At 34.9% G+C, this 19,826-nt stretch overlaps 1 protein-coding gene across 11 annotated transcripts in view; it reads left to right on the top strand.

Moving 5' to 3' along the window:
- DENND1B (DENN domain containing 1B) overlaps positions 1 to 19,826 on the top strand; it is a 244,500-nt gene that overhangs the window by 89,899 nt on the left and 134,775 nt on the right. For all 11 annotated transcript variants that reach the window (XM_070501653.1, XM_044762634.2, XM_044762641.2 and 8 more), the window contains exon 4: positions 17,867 to 17,916. In XM_070501653.1, coding sequence (XP_070357754.1) covers positions 17,867 to 17,916 — 50 coding nt within the window. The remainder of the gene's footprint in view (positions 1 to 17,866; positions 17,917 to 19,826) is intronic.

Below are 19,826 nucleotides of genomic sequence, written 5' to 3' on the forward strand. Positions count from 1 at the left end.
AGCTCAGAAGGACCTCATAGTCCAGTAAGGGAAACGAAATTAAATTAACCGTAATATAATGCTGCATGTGCTGTACTACTAACGTACAGACTGTAATGGTGGTTCAGATGAGGTTGCGTGACAACTGTGAGTGGAAGGTTTAGCTTTGGACAGCAGTGGTAAGATGTACTTCCCTCTTTAAGATGGGCAGAAAGAAGGAAGAACAGATGGCAGGGGCTTGGCTGATAAAAGATAATATTCTGGGAAGACTCAGTTTCAGAGATGTTGAAAGTGCCTTTGTTTCCTGTATCTTCTTGATTGTCATTCTTGCACTGACATGACTTGGGGAAAAAAGGAGTAATGAGATGGCAGAGAGGAAAGTTTGTCCTAGACATTCTGCCTAGGTCCTGTCTGCATTGTCTCTTGCTTCTTCAGGAATTACTGTCGGTACATTTAGAACAATGACAGTTGAACTGATCTACTGGAAGAGTGTGAATCTTCACAGATTATTTCTGGGTTTGAAGATTATCAGAGACCAGTTTTGAGGGTACCACTGAAGAGAAGGTGGTTTACGGGTCTCTCAGCTAGCATTAGAAAGAGATTTAGGAAGCGAATGTAGATGTAGTTGCATATTTTGATTGCAATCTGAGATTCCTGTGGAAATGCTGGTGGTTAGGAGGAGTACATGGAAGTGATCTTTAAGCCTTGTTCCTTGACCAGTGAGTATTTTTCTTTTTCTTTCTTTCTTTCTTTCTTTCTTTTTTTGTGGTGAGGAAGATTGGCTCTAAGCTAACATCCATGCCTATCTTCCTCTACTTTGTATGTGGGGCGCTGCCACAGCATGGCTTGACGAGGAGCGTATAGGTCCCGGCCCAGGATCCAGACCTGTGAACTCTGGGCTGCCAAAGGAGAGTACGTGAACTTAGCCACTATGCCACTGGGCTGGTCTCTGAGTATTTTTCTTAAGTTGGTCCTCTTTTAGGGTGAGAGTGGAAGACACTGCCATATATAGTTAGGGGAACTGAGTATGACTCCCTATTGTATTGGAAAGACAGAATGATGAAATTGCTTAGTGATTTGAAATTAGACTGATAACAGCTAGAGACTTTAGAATTTTATTTCTCTCATTAAATAGAAGACTTATACGTTTTTTTTGGATAGTATAGATTGGAGTTTGAAGTGTGTCAGTTACATGCTTTGTTCCATCAAACAAGTATCTTCTGTGATGAATGACATGATAGTGACTTCACAGGATACATGGTAGGAGTGAAGGCCTGTGTGAAGCACCAAGACAGGCAGGCATTCAGCAAATGAGAGAGCATGGTGACATTTCTTTCAGACCCTGTCCCTGTCATCCCTCAGGTCCCCATCCTTTTTTTGTGGGATTTTTGTTTTTACTGCCCATTTTCATTCTCCTTCCTTTTTTGTGGTCCAGTTTTACTTGTTCTTCAGCCTTAGCTTGAAGAGTAATCTTTTTTTGGAGTCTTTCCTGACCTTCAAGGCAGCCTGTCTGTACTTCCATAGCCTCTGGTATACCTCTATATTCTGCAGTTCCATTAGTTATGTTTCCTTTTTCTTTTTCGAATGTCTCTATCTGCCTTGCTCTGTATGTGTGTTTCTGAAGGAAAAGGGGCAGAATCTCCTCATTTTTCAATCCCCACATCTATCACAGTGGTTGGTACATAGTAAGATCTGAATAAATGGGTTTTTGTTTTTTGGGTTTTTTTTGGTGAGGAAGATTTGCCTTGAGCTAACATCCGTTTCCAATCTTCCTCTTTTTTTTTTTTCCTTGAGGAAGATTAGCCCTGAGCTAGCATCTGTGCCAATCTTCCTTTCCTTTGTATGTGGGATGCCTCCACAGCGTGGCTAATGAGTGGGGTAAGTTCATGCCTGGGGTCCAAACCTGGGCTGCGAAAGTGGAGCTCGCGGAACTTTAACCACTTGGCCATGAGGCTGGCTCCTAAATAAATGTGTTTTGAATGACTAGATGAATGAGTGACCAGTCCAAGGAAGTTGAATAAACTCATAATAGATTATCTTAACCTTCTTGGAAAAATAGGAACAAAATAATCTGCTAAGAGGAATAGATGTAAGAATGGTGTGGAATATTAAATTTAGAAAGATTTCAAATTGGTGTTATGACAACTATAGTAGGGATTCATAAAAATATGAATGAAAAGATGTGATTTAGCAGAGAAGTTAGGCAACACGAAGATTTAGTTAGGTCCATGACTGTTCATGCTAAGTACTTCACGTGTGTGTTCTCTCTCTCTCACATTTCTATAGAAGGTTAAAAGAATTAAGATTTAATACATATTGACAACCTAGTATGTGCTCCCATGCTTGGTGATGAAAATACATTTAGAAATGCTTTCAGAAAAATGCACATTACACAATTATTTCTAAGTACAATAATAAAAAAATTCCATTAAGCAAATCTTGGTAGAAATGATCTGGAAACAGTTTGAATTACAATTCTGAAAGTGAATAGTAGTAAGAAACTATGTGTTATACAATAATAGAAGAACGTTTTAAATGTTGCCCTTCAAGTGTGTGTCTTCAGAGGTCTTTCGTAACTGCCGGTAGTCAGCTAGTTAGCTGACTCCAAAACAAATACTCTCAGCACTGTGCACAGTTTTCTTTTCATGTTCAATGATGTCTAATGGTTGGTTTGCATGGTTTAGGAAGAATGCCTGTTCTTTATTTAAAAAAATCTTTTGCACGTCAATCATTTCAAAAAATGTTTCAGTTTTTAATGATTTTAAAAGCGATTTGGTCAGAATGATTAAAGTCTTTCATGATTTGAAAGTGAGGTAGATTACTAGGTGGACATTTTATAATTTTGCTTCTTGTGTCAGTCATAAAGAAGATCTAAATTATTTGGAAATAATTTATTAAATCTTAATACTTTAAAAATAAATATTTAAATGATTGTGGGTCTTTAAAAAACTGGATTTTTTTTTTGCTTGTTTGGACTTGATTCTGTCATTTTTAACTACCATTTGATCATATCAGACACAGCAAAAAATGATTTAATTGCCTCCTTACCAACTATTGTTTTCCATGGAAAGAATGAAGTGTCTTGAACCAATTTTTTATGTGCGATAGTTAATTTTTATTTCACTACCCCTATGAGTATATACATTATATATGAACACATATTTCTAAGACAAATTGGTTTCTTAACTTTTAATGAAATACAATTTTGTAAAGAGAGATGATAGTTAATAAAAGAGAATAATAATTGTGTCATGGCTGTATACTTTGTTTCATATTCTAAACATTTTATCAGTGATCTATCTTAAAATCTCTATAATATCAGTTTTCTTTGTAGATACATACAGTGTTATCATTTGTCTGAAAAAGAAGAATCAGAATAAAGCATTGTAAGTGGGAATTGTGTAGGAAAATACTTAAACCTAAAATTGTCATCATTGTTATATCTTTCTCTCTGTCCATCTTTCTTTAGATAGATAAGATTTGTTTCTTTTATAGGTGCAGTGTTAGAAAACTCAAAGCGAAATGAGATCACATTCTTACTTTACTTGCATGCTTGCCTTATATTTTCTACTGTTAAAATTAAAAAATTTTATTGCAAGCAGGTAAACTAATTTGGAAAAACATAATGATATTTTAGAAATGTTGCTGTATAGCTGGGGTATTTATTGGAAAACAGAACTATGTAATCTGGCACACTCCTGTTGAAAAGAATATTTTTGCATACATTTTAGATGATAAAATTTGAAAGCCTCTGAAAAAAATGACCTTATTTTTCTGCTAAAGGGTGAACAGGTTAATGAGCTTTTAGAGGTGAGGTTTTTATATTTATTTTTATGGCAGTGAAATTATTATATTCTAACTATGCAAATGATTCAGACCAGTTCTGGAAAGTGGGACATGACTTAGCACGCTATAGAAATTAATAACAGATGATGCAGATTGAAAGTGAGAAATGTGGTTTCACAAAAACTTACTTTTTATTGAGCAGTAAACATTTGACACAAGTAAATTTGGAATTTAGTCCTGTAAAGGGTTCTGAATCTTTGAGGGAAACAGAGTTGAAAAATACTTTTTTCAAGGTGGTGTAACAAAGACTGATGGATCAGAAGCGATGCTCCTGAAGTCAGGAGAAAAAAATTTTTTTTAAATATAATACAGGGGTATGAAAGTCTCTCTGCCAGTTCAAAATGTTACATTTCAAATTTTTCTTTAGTTTAAAAAGAAGTTAAAATTAGTTAACTATGAAACAAAGGATGGAAACAAGAGTAACATGTTTTCAGATATTACTTGAGGGAAACCTTAAAATCTTTCAAAATTGGCAAAAGTCAATATTAATTCACATGGAATATGTTACTTTGAAATAATCTTGCTTATTATAACTGTGTACTGCTTTTAAAAATTCCTTTTAGGGAAATTTCTTTTTTAGGATAGGTGTTGAATGAGGCTTCTGGGTTACAACAATTGGTAACTAACCATAGAGTGCCTCCTTACCTTTTTGTTTGAATACTTCCATTTTCCCTCATCCTTTCAGTACATTATTAATAGATAAGCTGTTTCAAGTAATATTGCTAGATTGTTTACTAATGTTTAAAATTTAAGCCTGAAATAGAATTAGGGAAAATAAATAGATATGAAGGCACTTCACTATTAAAATTTTGAAGTTTAAAAAATATTCTCTATTAGCTGAAAATGTTGAACTTGATCAACATATGGTACCAGCTAGCCTCGTCCCCACCCGTTCTTTTGTTATCTTGTTATTGTTATAAGGCTTAATGACAGTTGTAAGCCATAGTTCTGGATGTGGGGGTTAGTCCACCCTGGGGAGAAGAGGAGGAAACAGCAGTGTGGATTATGGAAATATGGATTGATCTAAAAAGAGACTTCTTGTAAAAGAATGGGGCTCAAAGAAAAGCTAGGAAAAACTGGTGAAAAGATGATGGAATATGATGTGAAAATGATCATCTGAAATCTTTCCTTTTATTCCCAGCTGCTATGTTTTAGAGAAAAGGAATGCATTTGTGTATTAAGGGAGAGCTAAAAGAGGCGAGATGAATAGTGTTATTTATTAGATATATTTTCATTTTGAGTGAGATAAATTATGTGCATTTTAATAGACTTTGCGTATGTTAGGCTTTTTACAACTTAAAGACAATGTTAGGTATGATATTTCATAGAAATGTTTCAAGTAGTACACAACATTTGATTAATGTTTGGCCTTTAAATAGACCTAATTTCAAAAATTAACTTCATGATTGTTATATATTATTTTAGCTAATTGTGATAGTAAATATTATATTTAAAATATGAGTTATTTTCTATTACTTTTATTACTTGGTTATTCCAATACGTAGTTACGTGTTTATTCATATGCACTTTTCTGGACAAATGATAACATTGCAGCTTATCTTGGTAAGCTAGTACTAAGTGGTAACATATCCATGTCTTTATCCGTAAGCCTATTTGACCTGAAAAGAAAACACTGCAGTCTAGTGGTCACTTTTGTGAATGCAGACACAAGGTCCATGTGGTTTTAACTAGTTTCTGATGTTGGTTGTGTAAAATGGAGGAAGAGTTGTTGCCTGATTCTGAAGTTGGGAAAAAGTTAGCATGAAGCAAAGAAATAAGGCGTTTGGGAAGAGGATCATATTTTGAGGAAGGATAATGTTTTCAATTTTGAATATGCCAGATATTCTGGTAGGGTTATTTTCTAAGTGGTAGGAAACCTCCGACTGGAGTTCAGGAGAGGGATGATGATATGGTTTCACACAGCTGTTAGGTAGCAGAGCTGGGTTCTGAAGTGCACATTTCTGCCTAGAGAGCCCAGACTTTTATACATTCTGTGTTTCAGTGAGATTAGATTTCCCATGCAGAGGCGAGGGCTGAAGACAGAAGCCTGGGGAACACCAGTGGAGAAGGCTTATGGAGAAGGAGTCGTAAAGTAGCCCGAAAAATGGCAAAGATAGGAGGAGAGCTAGGTAAAAGGGACACAGACATCTAGGGCAGATACACGTAAGCAGGGGACGATTTGTCAGAAACCTTGGCTTCCTCAGATCAAGGGGAAGATTACTTTCAATTTTAATCTCAAGTGTTTCATTCGTGGTAGATACTGAATAAACACATGTTAAATGAATGAATGAAGTCTTACACATGGTAGGAAAGTCAAATATGATAATGACTGGAGAAAAGGCTCTTAGATGTAGAAATTAGAGGTCATTGGTGGCAGCAGATTGGGAAGACTCAACAGCAAGAAGTGATAGAGACTTGCCAAGTATCCATCATACTCTTAAGAGAATGTTCAGTGGAAGGAAGAACTATTTTAGTTCTACTTTTTGCTGACCAAAGGGTGAATCTAACTTTACAGAATTTACCTCATTCTGCTTTTATAAATAAGTCACTCTTGTGTTTATAATTACTCCTTATTTTCCCTATGTTCCAAACAATGATATATTGTAAAGAATAAATAGAAGGTATGAGATAATTTATTTAAGAGAATTAGTTCTTACTTGAGAAGGTTTATCAAATAACTATATATACAGTTTCTAGTTCACTGAGTAAAATCCTTTATAAGAGACTCAGGAAATTGTATTTTCTCTTTAAGATCATTTATGCCAAAGTGGACTAGACTAGGAGTGATCAAAACTCATTGCTATTTGATGAGGCCTGTTTGGTGGCTTTCTGTATGTGAAAAGAACCAGTGTTCACAGTTCAATTTCTCATAGGCAGAGTTCTGCATTACAAGAACTAAGACCAAAATTGGCACCTTTACCTATAATCTCAGCAAGAGACCAAAGATTACATCAGCAGGGAGTGTGAACCAAATTTTTATTTCAAGAGGTAGATGTTCTGTAATGGGTAGGGCAGAATAAGTTTGCAAAATAATATCTCATAGTATTTCTATTTAGAATTTCAAGAAATACTCACTTAAAAAAACACTTATAACTTCAAATTTGATTGTAGTTTGACATATTAAGAATTATGGGCGTATCTTTTTTTTTTTTTTTTTTTTGGTGAGGAAGATTGGCTCTGAGCTAACATCTGTTGCCCATCTTCTTCTTTTTTTTTTTGCTCCAGGAAGATTAGCCCTGAGCTAACATCTGTGGCAGTGGCAGAGTTCCTCTGTTTGGTATGTGGGTTGCCACCATAGCATGGCTTCATGAGTGGTATAGGTCCTTGCCTGGGATTCAAACCTGTGAACCCCGGCCGCCGAAGTGGAGTGTATCAGACTTAACCACTATGCCACGGGGCTGACCCCTGACATGTCCATTTTTTATAAAAGAAACATCTTGTGTAATTTAAGATAACCTAAAAATACAAAAAATGAAAAATCAAGAGTTCCTGGGTTCTTGGTTTTTAGTCCTGCTTTCTGAATAAGGTTTTATTTTCATTACTAAGTACTTAGTTCCTGCTTTAAATTGAGGGGGATAAAAATGTCTATCAAACTTTATTGAATCAAATAGCTAAAGGTGTAACTGAGCCCAGGATGTTTACCATCTGAGTTACAGTTTTCCATGTCTTTATCTGTCCACCATATATACACAGCTTTGACTTATCTACAGAGTTCCACTCTTGAGCCTAAGGTAATTAAATACTCTTTTAACCCTAAGTCTTCTATTATTATTAACCTTGTTTAACCTCATCCTGCCTGTGTTATTCTAGTATTATTTACTTGTTCTGGTATAATCCTTGTTCCGATATGTGACGTGATTTTGTTTCAGATTTTAAATAATACGCTTCAAATTTAATTACTTGAATTTTGCTCATCTGTGAGAAAGAATCAGTTTAAGCCCTCATTTCTTAGTCTGTTATTTGAAAGAAGTTAGATTTATGTTTTTATTTGAATCTAATATTCTTAGTAATAAACAAGTATAGACATAAGCAACATTGTTTTTTTGCCTCAGGACCTAATTTCAAGAGAATGGAACAGCCTAGGGCAGGTTAGACTCACATTTGTGATTGCATATTATCCCATCTCTCCTCCCATGAGCCCTTCACGTCTAGGCCCCTTTTATTTTTCTGTATGCCAGTTTGAACTTTAGTTCTAAAGTATTAATTATATAATTTTAACTCTTTATGTATATGGACACCATCCACCATATAGAGACCAAGTAGGCATCAGATTTAGGCATCTGCTGATTAGGTATTGGAACCTCATGAGAACAAAGTGAAAAAAAATACATGGGCTGGGGAATAATGGTTAAAAACTTCGGCCTGTGAGTTCAAATCCTGACTGATGTTTGCCAGCTGTATGACTTTGGACATGTTACTTGGTCTCTTTGACCTCTAGTTTTTTCCCCCCACATATAAAAGACAATAAAACATGGGTTAGTGTAAGGATTAAATGAGATAATATATGTAAAGTGCTTAGGTCAGAACCTGGCACAGAGTAAGCAATTTTTTAATCATATCTTTATTTAGGAAGATAATCAAAAAGAAAGCATCCACACTCTTAAATTACATTTCTTTGAATTGTCTACCAAGGCAAGTTGATTCTGATGGTCCTAAAACAGTGTCATTTCATATGAGTTCAACACATTTTTTTCAGAGCATGAGTGATGTGCCAGGTACTGGTGAGGCATTAGGAGAACTCCAGAGTTGAATATACCCTCAGAGATTTTGGAGATTCATTGTTCCAGTTGATTATGCCAGTTGTAACAAGTAGGACTTTCTGGTTCACCGCTAACTTCATTGATCTCTGCTTACTGACTAATGACGTGTTGTGATTGTCATACCAGAAGTGGTTGAAGACTCTATAACCTATATCTTGATATAAATTATTAAGAAAATAAAGATATATGTTTTCATCATTATATGAGAAAATATAGTAATTTCATAACTTGCGAATATCGTACAAAAGTTGCTTATTGAGAGTATAAAAATATGAAGAATAATATTGATTCTCCACGATAATGGAGAATAAAACAGTCATATCTCTTGTTGCTTCCATGTCTTTTAATCAATGCCGTCCCTTTCTCTGTCTTCATCTCAGCCAGAATCTCTCTCTAGAGCACCAGGCATTTTTTTCCAGCAACCTTCTGGATGTGTCCATTTTCACTTCTATATATACATCTTAATTTTACGCTCTTCTCTGCATTCCTGCTGCAAATGTCTTGCTTCAGGCCACCACTACTCACTTCGATTATTGCAAATGCCCTCTGTTTGATTTCCCAGCCTTCAGTCTTGTCCTTTTAAATCCATTCTACACATTGTAGCCAGAGTGATCTTTCTAGAATTGAGGCCCAATCATGTCTCTCCCTTGCTTTAAACCCTTCGAAACTTCCCTATTTATCTTAGGTAGGGTGACCATGGTTCATTGTCCAAACTGAGATACACGTGTGTAACCCACATTCCTTTAAAGATACAGACTATCTCTGTCACTCCAAAAAGTTCTCTTGCTGCGTCCTGGTTACTCCCTGTGCTCCCTACCCCACCCCAACAGCCCTAGGCTACCGCTGTTCTGATTTCCGTTATGATAAATAACTTGGACTCTTGAGGGTAAAATGGAGTGCTGTTGATAATTATGCTGAGACAATATATGTCAAGTGTTCTGGGCAAACCGGAGGAATGGTTTTCGCTACTCCATGCCTCAAATCCGAACTTCATAATTGACCTAAAGGCCTTATGTAATCAGTCCTCTGCTTATTTCTCAAGCCACATTCTCTCATCACTCTTCCAAATTTGTGCTTGTTCTTTCTCCTCCCCAGACCTCTTTGTATGTATTCTTTCCTGTGATGGGAAGACCACCCTTACCTCCTCTCTCCCTCCCTCTCCTCATACTATAGCCTCACCAACTTCTCATTCTCTTTTCATTTCTCTATTTAGATAAGATTTCTTCCCTGGGGACTTTCACTGCACTCCTCTAGGAGCACCCCTCCTAAATTTGGTTTACATGTATGTCTTCTATATATCCTGGTATTTTTCACTTTTCCTACCAGTGCTCTTATAACCTTATATTGTAATTGCCTGTGATTCCTATTCACATGTTAAATATTTGCTAAATGAACATTCATAAAGATATTACTATTCATACAAGTAAGTTCACACTGAGTTTATAAATATGAGTTAGTACTGATTAAGACTTTACACCTTTTTAAGTAAATAGTCTTCATAGAATATTCTGTATTTTATAATTGTGTAATTATAATTTAATTCTTCTAGACAAAGCCTCCAAATAGGTAAATAGACAATCAATTATGATTTTACCAGACTTTGAAAATATCACCATGATTCTCATTTCTACTATATGATCTTACAGATTCCAAGGGCCTTCAAGGCATAGATAAATAATTAGTAAATATACCGTTGCTCCCAGAATCTAATAGCCATCTAAAGATATATTTTTCAAACACTTTAAAGTGTAGGGTTCCTGCCTTATGCTCTAAAACTAAAGGTTCTGTTATTTCTTAAAGCATCAGACAAACAACAAGATTCCTATCTGGTTTATCACAGGATTCACTATGTAGGGAAAATTGAGCAGTGCAGGCATAGTTCTGAACCAGGTTCAAGGCGAGACCGGAAGAAAAGGCTAATTGTAATTTACTGCTCTGGAACATATCGTATCTCTGTTTGTCATCTGTAACACAAAAATCAGTTCTCTAATGTGTGATCTATGCAGTAGATGGAGAAAATTTGCATGAATATCATGAGAGAGATTTTCTACACATGGCCTAGGTGTAAAGAATAAGAGAAATAGTGTGAATCAGGATCTGGCAGTCTCTAAGACTGGGAGAAAACATAAAGATGAACAAAGAACAAAGAGAGATTACCTCAAAATTAAAGAAAATAGAAAACGTAATTCTATAATAGAGGCCAGTGGTAGAAAGAGAATATATTTTCCAAGGGTACCTTTAACAATATGTTAGCCAGGACAGTGGAGGGAAAGGCCTAATTTGAGATTGTAGAAGAGACCAAGAAATAACTTCTGTTCCTCAGGTTGGCCAGTGCCTTACATAGAGTTGATAATTAATCTTTATTAAGTGGATTGATAAGTAAGTACATGAAAAGGGAATTTTATTAATAAACCCTCCCTTAAATGAAAAATGTTTGTTGGCATGACTCTTTGAAGATATTTTTAACTCAAAAGAAGTAGCTGGTATGGTAGCCCAAAGTAAACTCCTATACATATTGAAATCATCAGATATGTACATTGTATGACTTTGCAGTGTTAACAGAGTTTCCTCTATTGTGTTTGGTTAAATAGAAACAGTTGAATATATTCAAATCTTTATAATATGTCTATATCCATATGTACCTATATTAAATATATTGGAAATCTTTAAAGGAGGCAGATAAATTATTTAGTATAATATTTATCATCATTTTATATCTCAGTATGTTAATGTTTTGGCATAGGTCATTGGACACAGGACTTTAAATGTTGTATTCAGTAAATATTTGTTGAATAAATAAATATCTTCTTTGTTTGAATTCATATGACATTTAAGAGTTCTTAAGTAACTAATTAATAAAAGAGCAACAGTTGTTTGGGGGTTTTTACATGCCTAACATTGTCTAATCATTTTACATGAATTTTTATTTAATTCTCACTTAATCTTCATACAAATCCCCAGATGAATCCTCACTTAATCCTATGAGATAGATAATAATTTTCCTCGTTTTCTAGGTGAGGTAACTGGAGCACATAGCCAATAGCTTGCAGAGCCAGAATTCGAATGTTAACTGCTTGACTCCAGAGCATTGTGCACTTGACCACTGTGATTTGCCTGTGTGTGTGCCTGTGCGCATGTGTGCCTGTGTGCATGTGTGCCTCTGCGCGTGTGTGCCTCTCCGCGTGTGTGCCTGTGCACGTGCCTGTGTGCATGTGTGCTTGTGTTCATGCCCCTATTTTCTAATGATCTGATCTTCAGTATCCCTGTGCTGAAAATCAGAAATCATATTTCTTTACCCTTCACAGCATCTAACTGGGTTGAAGTCATGGTAGCTGATCAATAGGCAGACATAAAACTTGTTTCTTTGTAAAAAGTGAAGCATTTTCCTGCTTAATTCTACTTAATCTTCATTTAAATGATTGATATTCACTTTTAAATACCTTAGTATCTATAAGTGCAAATTAATATTATAGGCATTGTTCTATTTTATTATATATTTCTGTTAATCTAGAAAATGTTACTAGTTAAAATAGAGATCAATGAGGGAAAGAGTACATATATTTAGTCTGAATGCGGTGGGAGGTTATATGGTTGTTAGGGAAAGGAAAGGGAGTCTTCCTGAATGGCTTTTTCTTAGGTAGAGTTGGATAATGTTATTCAGATCCTTGATTAAAAGTTAATGTTAACCTAGGGATAAAAATCTGAAAGCAGTTTGTAGTAAATTTTTGACAAAAAAAACTTTGGGAACTCATTTGCATACACACACACACTTTCCTTTCATGCCTTTCAAATGCTGTCTTTATTTTAATGAGGGAAGTGTATTATGCCTTTTTTGCCAAGCAAACCACCTATCTAATTGTAAAGATATATATTTTGTAACATCACTCTACCCTGTTTCTAATCTAGGCTTTTTCCTTTTTCTTTTCTTTTCTTTTTTTGAGGAAGATTAGCCCTGAGCTAACATCTGCTGCCAATCCTCCTCTTTTTGCTGAGGAAGATTGGCCCTGAGCTAACATCTGTGCCCATCTTCCTCTACTTTATATGTGGGACGCCTATCACAGCATGGCTTGCCAAGCGGTGCCATGTCCACACCTGGGATCTGAACCAGTGAACCCTGGGCCACCGAAGTAGAACGTGTTAACTTAACCGCTCCACCCTCTGGCTGGTGCCCAAATCGAGGCTTTTTTATTGTGTTAGACTAAACTCAAGTGCTTGTTTGTAGACTGCAGAGCTCCCATCACCTAAGACTGATAGACGTAGAACCCAAGTCCTTGAAATTTATATTTCAACGCACAGTTCTTTTTATAGCAGAATAAATTTGCATCATGGCAGATGTTTAAATCTTCCAACAATAAAATTTCATTTTTAATTTTTGATAGTGAAAAATAACTTAATCAGAGATAACAGTCTAAATGATTTTAGTGTTAGAATTCACAGACTTATGGTGCTTTCCCTAATTTAAGGAGGAGGGATGAAAGAAAAATTTACTTCTAATTGGACAAGTACATAAAGGTAAAAACCATGAGAAAAATCCCACAGTGGGCTCAGTTATTCTGATGGTTATTCCTTGCTTCTAATCTAAGTTTAAAATAGATTCTCTAAGCTTAAAAAGCTTAAAAAAATGGGAAGATAATGTTTAAAGAGGCTATATGTGTAATTTACCGTATTCATGTAATTCTGTCTTTTAATAAAACATTCTGATTTAATAAAACACATTCTGATTTAATCACTTGTTAATATAGCTGTGTTTTCCTCGAAACTTTGAAACATCTTGCAGCGCCCCTGTGAGTTTGCTGTGGCGCTGTGGACCATCTCAGTGTGCGGTTTGGGCATCTTGATTCTGCACTGTGTAACCTGCTTGTGACTAAGCAGCTCAGTGCATGTTTCTGTTGAGAAAGAAAATAGTTTATTCCCCCTTGTAAAGCAGAAACAGATTGAATGAATACTTATTTATTTTGGGAGATAATATTCAAAATTAAGTAATCATCTTTTTAGAAATCTATGGCCTTTGTGAAAAATTAGATTAAAATTGACAAGTAGCCTCCTTGTTGTTGTAAAATGATTCTAAAAAAGTGTTATTCAAATGAATAAAATTATGGATAGTTGAAAACTGTTCTTACATAATAGTGTGTTATATTTTCCTTGAGAACTTTAGTATAAATTTAATTCTTATCTGATTAAAATTATTGTGAGGAGTCTTAAGAAAGAAAATATGATACTTCACTCAAGCTTCTTTATAATGATGTGTGTCGTGGCTAGTGGAAGGTGCACGGATTTGAATTCTGAGTTTTCCTCTAACTCGTCTAAGGATAGATAACCATTTCCCTTGTCAGTGATTAGTTTAGGAGTGGCTGTGACCTTCTGGCCAATTAGATATAATGGGAAAGTCAGCCACTGGGGCTTCTGGGAAAGGTTTCCTCGTTGATAAAGAAGAGACTCACAGAAAGAGATGCTTCTTTCACCGGACACTACCATGTCGTCATGTGATTTGCTGAACTTTGACAGCTCATTTTGTGACCATGTGTAGAAGTAGATGAGGACAAAGCTAACAAAACTCAGGACAGCAGAGCAGAGGGACGGAGGACTCCTGAGCCCTCAAGGAGGATGTTGAATTAATCAGTCCCAAACAAGTCTACCTTGTCGCTTCTTTCAAGGAGAGAATAATTATTCCTTGTATATATTAAGCACCCTTAACTGATACAGGTAGTCTTGTTCCTTAATTATAAATTCTATTTAGATTAAGTTAAAGAGTCAAGCCCCTCTTGGGTCTATAATGTAGGCAATCAAATGTGTTTTGAAAAACCCTCCCAAGTGATTCTTATACCTTCTTATCTTCCTTCTAATTCTTTCTGCTCTCCCCTTGAGAACCTCTGGAGCAAGATAGCTATGAACTGAATTAAAAGGACTTCATGAATGATTGGTTATATGTCTAGGTCAGGGAAAGGGAGGGGTCTGGACAACTACCATGGTTTTGGTTTGGGTAATTGGGTGGATGGTGCTGCCATTTCTGGGTGATAAGGACCATAGCTAAAAGAATGACTTCAGTTTTGTGCATTCTGAGTTTGAGGTGTCTGGGGAACATTCAGAAAGTGATACTAGAAAGTAATTTGCTGTGTAATCTTGGAGTTCGCAGAGATATCTAAGCTGTAAGACTACAAGCTTTGGTAGTTGTAGTTGAAACCGTGAGTGTAGATGAGGTTGCCTAGGCAGATGGACCTTATTGAGTATGGAAGAGAGGAATACATGGAACCTCAGAGAACATCAATATTTCAGTATCGGGTAGGGGAAGAAGTGGTTGAGGAGGAAAAGTAATTACTGACATCAACAATGACATATCTTATTTCATCTTAATTTTTCTCAGAGAAATTCTAACATCTTTGTAGTTATCAAACTTTAATGGGGAGGTAAATGTTACAAATTTTAACTTTTTTTTTTAAAAAAAGTAGATTCTTAAATGCTTGCTTCCCTTTATTTGGTTACTTTCTTATGCTAAGTGGTAACCTCACGGGATGAAGAGTTAATATACCACTCTAACACTGGCAGTTTTCTCTCTTGTCTCTCACAAGATCAATTTGATCTTGATGCTTATTACTACAGATACGGAATATGGGACTAAAAAATAATGTATAAATTTTCGTCAGTCCTTGTTTGCAGTCCTTTTAATGATAGTAGATGTGTTGTTTTTAGGATACATATGTGTATATATATTATTGTCCCTTGTTTTTTGCTATTCATAATTTTTTATTCTACTTTTTTCTTTTTGGTATTTCCATTTTTAACATTTAGACATGTTAGTCAGTGTACTCTTTTTGTATAAAAATAAAATATTTTAGAGAATTAAGAGGATTTTGAAAACCCAAATATTTTTTCTTGCTAAGGAAATTAGATATTTTGTATAAACAAAAGGCTGTAGAAAAGGGGGAAACGTAACTTTTGAAGATTGTTATCTTAAACTTTTCACATGATCTGTGGATGCCAACCTAGAATTGTGTGTGTGTATGTGTGTGTGTGTGTCATATCAAAACCTTATGGTGGAAATATCAGACTTAATGAACACTTCCAATAAATAGAAAAGTACAATTTTCAATCAACATTGTTGCGAAAAGGATCCAAAAAAATCTATTTGCATGTCTTTTATTCCTCCCTCCAAGTCTCCCTCTCTCTTTTCTTTTTTAACTTCAGTTTGAATAGCACCTGTAATTAAGGAAGAAAACCGAGCCTTGGGAACTAGGTAGTACTTCCAGCTATTGATCTGTGTAAACCCAGCTTATACTGTCAGGGGAGAAACAGTCAACTGCTGAGCTGCTTTGTCACTGACATAAGCTGGGAGAGGATTTTTTTGTCTATACTGTTTATACACTAGTCTATAGACCTGCTGGCTGGTTGAATTTTAAAGAGTGCGGAGGTTTAAAGACTTGTCCCCTGAGGGATGCTTCTGCCAGTTGGGCAGCGAGCTGAGGCTGTTCTGCAGAAGCTTGTGCATGTGCGTTGCTTGTGGAAGAAGGGAGGGGGAGGGTGTGAAAGATGGAACCACTAACTGGGAAGCAGTCTTCTTAATTTGAGTCTTAAAATTGATATGAAATACATTACTAGTTTGGGTTAAATATATTTAGAGGTAGACAATGAATTTTGAATATATATCTTGTTACAGAAATTATATGAACGATTTTACAGAAGGGATATCTAAATAGTGTTCATATGTGTAGTAAATATGGTAAATGGCTTCACTTTATGTAGCACAAGATAAGGGTTAACTGGTCGAATGAAGTATTCTCATGTAATGAACTGTTTTTTCAGTTTAAATAATCACTTCAAGTTTAGTGGCTTTTTAAATTATATTTAACAAAATATTATCAGTAGTAAAACAGTTAGCTTTTTCTCAATATGGGGTCTGTGCTCATACTTTTAAAGGTATATGTTCATAAGCAAACCAAGGTACCCTGTCCTAAAGATAGAAGATTGCTTTTTTATGTGGTGCTTGCTTTCTGCTTCAGTGGCTTAAGGTTTTTGAAGCATTCTTAGGTATTGGCATTGGAATTTTCCAGTGTTTTATTTTTAATTGATACCTTATTGCAGTATACATTTTAACAGAACATGAAAATTTTTACTTTAAAAGTATATATATTATATATATATGTAGGGTTTAAATATTCAGATATTGATGATTTCTCTGGATGTAAGTTTTATTGGTAAAAAGGTGGCAGGTAAGGTATTTTTTGAGGGGAGTGATGACTGCATTAAGATATTTGCTCTTTTTTCTTTTTAATAGGAAACATCCTCATAAATCTCTGCTCTGTGTTGTACAATCACCTGGCTTTGAACTTGTATGATGTTTTCTTCAATTCCAAAGTTTAACTTTAGATTCTAAAAAAATTACTCTGATTTAACTCTGATTCTAAAGTTAAACTTTAGAATTAATTTTAAGCTGTTTTTCATATATAACAAAATAGATCTTTTTCTGTTTTTTGCCAGATGGCTGACAATTATTTGCATTTTATTATAATTGTTAACGGATGATTTTTAAAAGTTTTAAAAATTATTTTGTAATGACTATAAAATCACTGCAGGTTTCAAAATCAATACTTTGCTTAATTAAAACATTGATTTTCATATTAAGTTATTCTTAAATGAAAGTACACAGACTAGAAGCTATATTGTTTTAAAGATTTGTTTTTGCATGTGCATTTTTTTGAGAGTGGTATTTGAGGTAAAACTTAGTGTTACTGTTCTTCAATTTACCAACAGTTGAAACATATAAATGTGTTTCTTTAGCTATGGAAAGCCTTCTTTTTAAACCGTTTTACTCTAGGACATGTAGAGTTGTTATACCTCCAGTAATTCATTCAGCTGCCAACTTCATTCCCTTTTCTCTGCTTGCATTTTAATTGAAACAACATTTATATTTTTGAGCCAGGATCTGTCAGAAGTCCCTGTGGCTAGTCTGTGGTACAAGTAGCAGCAGACGTAGCTTACCCATATGGTGTGGTGCTTCTTGTAAAATCCATATGGCCTTGTTGAAGGGAATCCCAGCGGGGATGTGAAGGGTGTTAATACCCTTCAGGCCAGGCCTTTCCCTCCTGGGGCTTCCGTGGCATTGTCAGTGCAATCTGCCAAAGCACAAACTTAATTCCTTTTTAATAATCAATTATTTTAGTCTAGGAACCTGCACTATTTTCTTAAGAAAAAACCAAACTTTTTCCCCCTAGAAAATGTCTCAAAAAAAGTTGTAACTGCATCTTTAAAAATATTCTAAAACTTTTTTTTTTAATTTGCATTTGCAGGAGGTACTACAGAGTGTGCCAAAGTTCTGTTTCCCCTTTGACGTTGAAAGGTACAGTATATAAGTCATCATTTAGATAATAACTTTAGCCCATCTAAGTGAGCACCTTAAAATTATTACGTGTTTTTTTTAATAAAATGAAATGTACTTCACTGCTTCCAGCAAAAAACACTAGAGGTTCAAAATTAAATAATATTTGAATGAAGAAGCCTTTAAATCATTCTATCTTTTGTTTTCTCCACTGTGGCCAGTAGAGAAGTCTTAAGGTTACATTTCTTCCTTTTGTTTTTCAGATACATATTGTAAGTACTAACAGAAAAAAATGTTAATGTGTCCTTGACCAGAGCTTTAGAATTGTGTCTTTTAAAATTAGATGTATATATCCTGGTTTCTCTCTCACTTCACCCTAATTGAAAAGACCATCTGTGTGATATTGTAAAACTCATGGCTGGTTGTCTCCCAAGAACAGCTTTATAGAAATAGCGCAAGACTATGGAAGGCTACAGGGAAACCCTCCCAGTGGTTTTGAAAATCTCATTATGTTTGTATTTTACTGAAAAAATACTGAATGAATAGAGTACTACCTGTGTGTAGTAGGAATTTCACAGAATATGTAGCCCTTTAAGCATAATAACAGATCACTTATTGTTTTCCATGTGATTTTCACACCCTATTATTAGTTTTTTTAAAGAGTATGGTATGAGGGGATTTTAAAAGAACATTTACTTTAGGAAAATATTTTGCTGAAGTAAGGATTAGTGAAAATCTAAAATTTTAGGCTATTAAAGATAACATTTTCCGAATGATGGACTAATCAATACTAATAAATATTGCTGATAAATGATACCCCTGTTTTACCTCCTTTCTGGAGAATCACACTGCTAAATTTAAAATTTATAGTAAAATTTTCAAATTAATAGCAAGGGTAAAATAAAGGAAGAAAAGCTGTGAAAGCATATTGTGAACGTTGGGCACTAGAGGGCACATTAGGCAATGGAGGTTGTTTTTGAAGTTTGTAAAAAATTTTTTAAAAACTGTCCACTTAAAAGTGTACTCGTCAAATGTTCAGCATTTGAAATGCAATATTTCCTGACAATTGCAGACAATTTTTAGTACTGGCACATTAGTAGCAAAGTAGTTTATTTCAAAACCAAAATTTAGGTGTCATGGATATTTCATTTCAGGATAAGGAAGCAGATGTTCAGTTATGGTTGTCTAGTGGCAAGATTATAGCCAGTAACAGGAAATATATATTTTAAATAGCAATAAAGATTCAGTGTAATGATTTATATTGCACCTCACACTGCAGTGTGACACATACTATGGTAGTATGATACTTAATCCAAAATTAGCTAAAATCCTTTGTAATAAGCTTTTTTGTAGAAAACATATTCTTGTACTTCGAAATTTATTCTCAGTATACAGGTAGCTCTAGAAAAGAAGGGTAAAAAAAAATACCAATAGTATTTTGTATGGTACTTTATTGGGTGAGAATGTCAACAGAAGCAGCAATTAAACAGAGTTGGTGGTGGCTGCCCTTAGATTCTAAAGCAACCTGATTTGCTATTTAAGCAGTCTTAGAATAATCAGGAAGGGAGAGGTTAGAGTTGAGCAGACTCAGTCATTGTGTGTAGCTTCTCGTGTCCACAGTTTCAGTAATTCTGTTTTCAGAATTTATGAAATATTTCACAAGTATTTTTAGGCATGTGAAAGCTTATGGTAAAATACCTTCTTATTCCCTGGTAAGGGATTAGTATATGCTGAGTTGCTTGGCCCATGAGGTATTACAGTTTATTTTGATGTTTGGCTCATGATTTAGTTTACACATTTCACACTCATTTCAGTTTTAGAACATAGTTCCAGCTTCAAGAACCCACTGATTGGAAAGATGAAACCAACGCCACATATAAATATATTCTTGTTTTTGCTTTTCTTTAAGAAAATTCTCACACAAGGCTTAA

The sequence above is a fragment of the Equus asinus genome, chromosome 30, assembly GCF_041296235.1.
Source record: "Equus asinus isolate D_3611 breed Donkey chromosome 30, EquAss-T2T_v2, whole genome shotgun sequence".
Lineage (NCBI taxonomy): Eukaryota > Metazoa > Chordata > Mammalia > Perissodactyla > Equidae > Equus > Equus asinus.